General features: G+C 40.5%; 1 protein-coding gene across 1 annotated transcript; it reads left to right on the top strand.

Moving 5' to 3' along the window:
• Window positions 1-925: 925 nt before the first annotated feature.
• CCDC89 (coiled-coil domain containing 89) lies at window positions 926-2,704 on the top strand. Its single transcript, XM_043998294.1, has one exon. It carries the CDS (start codon window positions 926-928, stop codon window positions 2,039-2,041), a length of 1,116 nt encoding a protein of 371 aa, XP_043854229.1. The 3' UTR covers window positions 2,042-2,704.
• The last annotated feature ends 4,346 nt before the right edge of the window (window positions 2,705-7,050 follow it).

Raw genomic sequence — 7,050 nt, 5'->3', positions numbered from 1 at the left:
GCTAGAGTGCTCAGGTTTATATCACTTTTCATCTGTATATCCTAGTCATTAAAGACCGTGTCTCCGTCCAAGAGATTTTGTCTGACTTAGGGTCAGAAAATCCATGCAACTCACTGATTAATTTACAACTGCTGAACTGTTTTCAGTCAGTGAGCCCATTCAAATACTACTCTTTTAGTGAATTGTTAAGGGCTCTTGGGGTGTAGGGTTCCATATTTTCTCAATTCTAAAACATGTTTGCTCCCCCATCCAGACGAGGAGGTGGGGTGGGGAAGGCACAGGAACACAACTAAGAGATTAATAAAGTAATTTCTGTTCCCTAAGTGCACTCCTGGCCTCTTATATGTACATGTGGTTGGCTATGCTTCCATTCCAGCCTTTGATTCTTCCCTCCATCTATGAATGTTCCAACATGAAAAGTATCTTAAGCACTGTATGTGTCTGTAGGATATTTTTTAAGTTATAATCTTGGCTCAGAGCTCAGTTACTACTTAGTAGTCATACATTATAAAATATTAAAGAACTTGATATGTTTTCCCATTCTCATTGTGTGAAAGGAAGGAGGAAGGGGCAAGGGAAGATTTATTACATCCAATTTGTTTTGTTTTCTTTTTTTCCATAGCAATTGGCTGGTAATACAGCTAACCAGTGGATGGCAGGCAGAGCTATGTACTGTAAGCTAAGAGTTGTGGCTAGGTAAAAGCCAAAGACCAACTGAGCAGTTACTGTCTTTGTATTATTGTCTCAGCCACGCCCTCATCGCATCACAGCATTCTGAGCTTTTTAACCAATCACAGAGCTCTCAGTGGAATAATAAAACAGTTTGAAAGTCCAGAAGCCTCCATAGCAACACTAAACATCCTTTGAAACTGCTGCAACTAGAGAGAGATTGAGCTGAGCACAGTTTGAGGGAGATAGTGCTCTTATGCCTCAGAAAGAGAAAACTCCCGGGATGAGTTCTTCCACCTCATCCTCCAAAGTTACAGAGGTAGAAAACGCATTAGAAGATCTAGATGATGATGATATGGAGTGCAAAGAACTAGAAGGTTTGAAAGAAGCCTTGGAGAACCTCCGTGGTCTGTCCAGTGAGGAAAAAAATGAAAAGGCTATGTTACGCTCAAGACTCCAAGAGCAGTCTCAGCTCATCTGCATCCTGAAGCGCAGGGCTGATGAGACCCTAGAGCGCTGTCGAGTCCTGGAGCAGCTCAACACGGAGCTGGAGGAGAAAAGGATGAATGATGCCGAGAGGCTGGAAGCCCAGACCCAGCGTACACTGAAGCTGGAGGCTCGATTCATGGACCTGGCCGCCAACCACGAAGAGATGATCCGCTTCAAGGATGAGCACAAGAGACAGAATATAAAACTGAGAGAAGAGAATGAAATCTTGAGAAAGGAGAACAGAGAACATTTCAGCCAAGCCCTGAAAGACCAGGAGACCAAAGTGTGTCAACTCACAGCCCACGGGGAGAAGTTGTCCAAAGAGCTGGAGGCCCTGAAAGGGAAATGTGCTGAAGACACCGGTAGAGCCAAAGCCCGGGAGAAGGAGCTCGTGGACCTACAGCAGCAGCAAGCCCACTCCCACGCTAAGGAAACCAGCTCCCTGCGAAACAAGCTCCACACACTGGAGGAGCTGCACAGCAAGACCCTGGCCAGAATGGCCAAGGCCGAGGAGAAGCAGAAGGGCTTGAGTTCCGAGCTGAGCAGCCGTCTGGAAAAAGTCACCAAGGAGAAAGAGGAGCTGCTGCAGCTCTCCATGGAGAGGGGCAAAGTGCTTCAGAACAAACAGCTGGAGATTCAGCAGCTGGAGGAGAAGCTGGAGATGGCGGAGACCGCCCGCAAGAATGCCCTGGATCGCTTCGAGCAAGAAGCCGCCACAGTGAACAGCAGCCTGAGAGTTCAGGAGCTGAGCCGAAAGGTGGAGGGGATCCAGAAAGCCTATGACGAACTCTGGCTGCAGTCGGAAGCCTTCAAAAAGCACAGTCTGGATCTTTTAACCAAGGAGAGGGCACTCAACGCCAAACTCCGACACCTCTTCCCATAAGGCAGGCCTTGCTTCCTCAGGCCCCACCCCTCAACCGAAATCCGTGTTTACCTCCTTTACCGGAACAGTAACCAACCTTCCATTTCTTATATTTCTATTACACACACACAGACTTGAGACCCGCTTTAGAGTCACTATTCTTGTTCCATCGTTCAATTTTTGGTTCCACCACCTAGAATACACAGTTTTGTCAGATGTCATTTGTCTGCCTCTGAAATTCCATCCCCTTCAGAGCTCCCTCCCTCCTTCCTCCTGACTTGGGTCAGGGGCTTTCCAGGCTCCTGGGAATTGCATTTTCAGCCTCTGAGGTGTCCTCCGCGGGGTGGGGTTTTCATTTGGTTAAAGTCTATGGGGATGTAAAATTATCCTTCATGTGCAATTAGATTTTGTTTAAAAAATGAAGATTCACACCTTTAATATGTACCTAGGGAGGTCTTGATGGCTGCATTTCTAGTTTGTCTTCTTTAGATCATATTATAAGTGCATCTGTTGTGATGCTGTGTTGCTAATGTCTGTGGGAGAGGGCAAATACTATTAAGTTTTTCCCAGAGTAGGCAGACCTCTCACCACGGTTAATCTGTACATGAAACGTAGTTCCCATAAGTAAAATGGGTTTATTTCTTAGTTGATAGCTCAGTTCTTAGTTGTATTTTTTTCCCTATAATAGAGTATTCTGATGGGAAATAGTGCAAAAAGCCGCAAATTGGTTTAATATTGCCAACACAATACGCTAATGGGAGAAGAGGAACTTAATAATTGAATATCAGGGGATACAAATTTCTATATTGTGGTTGTAATGGCATATTTCTTTAGTGAGATCATAAGTTTTGTTACAATTGACTGTACTGTGTATATTATACATTTGGGCTTTTTCATTTCTATTAGTATACTTTCTTCTGTTGAACTGTTTAGTCTTTTAAAAATAAAACAAAACAAAATAATCTTTTAAATAAAACAAAATTTACTTATGTATTTGGAGTACTATGCTTTGGGGGTATCTGGATAACCACAGAGCTATAAACAGTACTGTCACATACATCTTGGAAATTTCACATGTCTTTGAAGTAGTATTTATTTACATGTATATTTCCCTATATCTATGTAATCAGATAAATTAATGTTATTTCTAAACATAATGAACACACCTTAATTTTATAGTACTTTTCTAACTCCCCACTCCACGCACACTTTATAAGGCTGACTTTATCACTATCATCTGTCTAGAGCAAAGCTTCTTAAACTGTGAGTTTAAAAATGTGGTGTTGCATAATTGAACATGGGGGGTTGCAAAAAAAATTGGCAATGGAAAATGGTTATGTATACCTATTTTATATACCTGTATGCCTGGGGTCACATAAAAATTTCTCAGACAAGAAGGGGTCGCAAGTGGAAAAAGTTTAAGAAGCCCTGCCCTACAGCACCAGATATTGCCAAGTAATTCACATTTTATGGACAGTATTGTTTGGTCCCAGCTTAATAAATGTCCAGAAGTTTTATTAGTTTCAAGTTCTAGGGAATACAAGTTTATATACTTTATTTTTTAAACACATTTCCCAAACATATTAAAAGCATGAAAATCTCTATGGAAAGAAACCCATACTGTTAATTTCAAAATGTAGATGTAATAGTATAGAAATCCTATTGTAACGATTGGAATGACGCCACCTGCTGGAGACTTACTGTAGAAGAGTTCTGCCCATGAAGCGAAGGTCTTTGAGGGCAAGACGAGGAGTCAGGAAGTGACGCAGGCTAGTGGGAGGAGGAAGGAGGAGACGGAGGGCTCTTTCCTCTGGACTCGGGTGGAGAGCGGAGCTAGAAATGTGCTCTCCCTTTAATAGATAGGAATCTAGGCCTTTCTCTCTCTTTACCAAATTCTTATTCTCCTTAATAAATGCTTAAAAGTCTAACTCTTGCTAAAGCTTATAATTTATTGGCGACCACTCATTAGATATTTTAGACAGACTAGCTAGAATTTTAGCCCTTAACAGATGGCTGACCACGAAGAGGAAAGCTAAACCTCAGTCTTCTGATCTTCTGGTTGGGTAAGAAATTTCCCCTCCCTCTCCCTTTAACTGCTAAGTACTGGTGTACTGGCTGTGTTTTCCCTTTAAATTTTTTCAAATGGACCTTTTAAACTCCCTAATTACCCTATTTTTTATTTTAGTCTGTTTAACCAGACGAATGGGAGATAAGATCATGTTAATGCTTTGTTTTTGTGGATTTTCTATTTTTCTTTTTATTTTTGTTAGAAGAGCCAGCAACTTACTCACACAAGGAAATATCTCCCCCTCTCCCAACCATGCTTTTTCAGAGAAACCTGAAGAGATTCCTGCAGCTTTTCCCAGTTCTAACACTAATTGCTGCTCTAATTTTGCATGTCTGGAGGCAATGACTCACCCTCTAGAAGCTTTTAATCCCCTAGCACCTGGAGGCAAAGTGGGGGAAGAGGAATCCAGGCCTGAGTTCAAAATCAAGTCTGATTCAAATTGCGCTGGTCCCTCCCCTCCTCTCCAGACCCCACCCTCTACTCCTCCCATGGCCAAGCCCATTGCTTCCCCTGCCTGGGAAGTCCAGAGAACTGATGTGCATGCTCAACTTTCTCTAACTACATTTGCAGCTTCAGGCTCAGCCCTTCCCCAGCCTGGCTGTGCTTCTGAGACAACCTTAGAAAGCCCTTTAAGTTCCACATATGCCCGTTTTGTTCGTAATTTTGCTAACCTGCTTTTGTCTTTAATTAGTAATATTATAAAGCATTTGTATGGTGAAAAGACTGACAGACAATATAGAGGGGTTAAAGAAGAAAAACTTAAGCTGAATAAGAATGACAATTATCAACATAGTTCAAGACTCTGCTTCTTTTGCCATGGAAGGGTATATATTGTACAGAAATGTAGAAGTAAGCAGCAAGGTATTGATATGAGTATTGGGGATTTTAGATATCGGAATCAAGAGTGTTCTGAATTCACTCAGATTATTAATGTCAGTTCAGAGGTTACATAGGATTTCTATGCTATTACATATACATTTTGGAATTAATGGTATAGATTTCTTTTCATAGAGATTTTAATGTTTTTGAGATTGTCTTATACTTAGTTTCTAAAACAAGGAGAATATTTGTAAAAGCTTTTTATAGTCATGCAATCAAGTTTATATTTTGTAATACTCTTATTAATATTAAGTTCATATTCATTTAGATTTCCCTAGTTTGAATTTCATTGTCTTTTATTATTCCACGTGTATTTTCTTCTATTCATTCATCTATCTAATTTTGAAACATGGTTTTGATTTCATAATACAATGTTAATTCTAGGAGTATTGTGCTCCCATATTCTGAGTTATTTGTTTTTGTTATTTTTTCTCAACTGATTATTTGATCAAACTCTTTAAAGCATTTCCCTGGCAAATTGGTTGCCATGGCAAGTGTAAATTGATTCTAGAAGTATTATTTTTGATAAGCATATTCCAAAAAAAAAAAAAAAGAGGGGAACATTTGTAAAAGTTTTCTTTTTTTAAAAAAAGTTTTCTTTGAGATTCTGTTGTGCTTTAACTTGTATTTAAATATGTTCTGATTTTTCACAAAAGTAATTTGTAACGATTGGAATAACGCCACCTGCTGGATACTAACTGTAGAAGAGTTCTGCCCATGAAGCGAAGGTCTTTGAGGGCAAGACCAGGAGTCTTGTCTTGGGTATCAGGAAGTGACGCGGACTAGTGGGAGGAGGAAGGAAGAGACTGGCGCGGAGTCTCGGCGCTCTTTTCCTCTGGACGCTGGCGGAGAAGGGAGCTAAAAATGTGCTCTCCCTTTAATAGATAGAAATCTAGGCCTTTTTCTCTCTCTTTACCAAATTCTTATTCTCCTTAATAAATGCTTAAAAGTCTAACTCTTGCTAAAGCTTATAATTTATTGGCGACCACTCATTAGATATTTTAGACAGTTTAGCTAGAATTTTAGCCCTTAACAGATGGCGACCACGAAGGGATAAGCTAACCCTCAGTCTTCTTCTGATCTGCTGGTTGGGTAAGAAATTTCCCCTCCCTCTCCCTTTAACTGCTAAGTACTGGTGTACTGGCTGTGTTTTTCCTTTAAATTTTTTCGAATGGACCTTTTAAACTCCCTAATTATCCTATTTTTGATTTTAGTCTGTTTAACCAGACAAATGGGAGATAAGATCATGTTAATGCTTTGTTTTTGTGGATTTTCTATTTTTCTTTTTATTTTTGTTAAAAGAGCCAGCAACTTACTCACACAAGGAAATATCTCTCCCTCTCCGAACCATGCTTTTTCAGAGAAACCTGAAGAGATTCCCACAGCTTTTCCCAGTTCTAACAGTAATTGTTGCTTTAATTTTGCATGCCTGGAGGCAATGACCCACCCTCTAGAAGCTTTTAATCCCCTAGCACCTGGAGGCAAAGTGGGGGAAGAGGAATCCAGGCCTGAGTTCAAAATCAAGTCTGATTCAAATTGCTCTGGTCCCTCCCCTCCTCTCCAGACCCCACCCTCTACTCCTCCTATGGCCAAGCCCATAGCTTCCCCTGCCTGGGAAGTCCAGAGATCTGGTGCGCATGCTCAACTTTTTCTACCTGCATTTGCAGCTTCAGGCTCAGCCCTTCCCCGCCCTGGCTGTGCTTTTGAGACAATCTTAGAAAACTCTTTAAATTCCAGATATGCTCGATTTGTTCATAATTTTGCTAACCTGCTTTTGTCTTTAATTAGTAATCTTATAAAGCGTTTGTATGGTGAAAAGCCCGACAGACAATATAGAGGGGTTAAAGAAGAAAAACTTAAGCTGAATAAGAATGACAATCATCACCATAGTTCAAGACTCCGCTTCTTTTGCCATGGAAGGGTACATATTTTACAGAAATGTAGAAGTAAGCAGCAAGGTATTGATATGAGTATTGGGGATTTTAGATATCGGAATCAAAAGTGTTCTGAATTCACTCAGAGTATTAGTATCAGTTCAGAGGTTACATAGGATTTCTATGCTATTATATATACATTTTGAAAT

The sequence above is a fragment of the Dromiciops gliroides genome, chromosome 3 (genome assembly GCF_019393635.1).
Source record: "Dromiciops gliroides isolate mDroGli1 chromosome 3, mDroGli1.pri, whole genome shotgun sequence".
Classification (NCBI taxonomy): Eukaryota; Metazoa; Chordata; class Mammalia; order Microbiotheria; family Microbiotheriidae; genus Dromiciops; species Dromiciops gliroides.
This window is presented reverse-complemented; position numbering and strand designations above follow the sequence as displayed.

Bases quoted from the DNA above. Each gene is read 5' to 3' on its own strand.
- CCDC89 (XM_043998294.1), top strand. From the start codon at position 926: ATGCCTCAGAAAGAGAAAACTCCCGGGATGAGTTCTTCCACCTCATCC.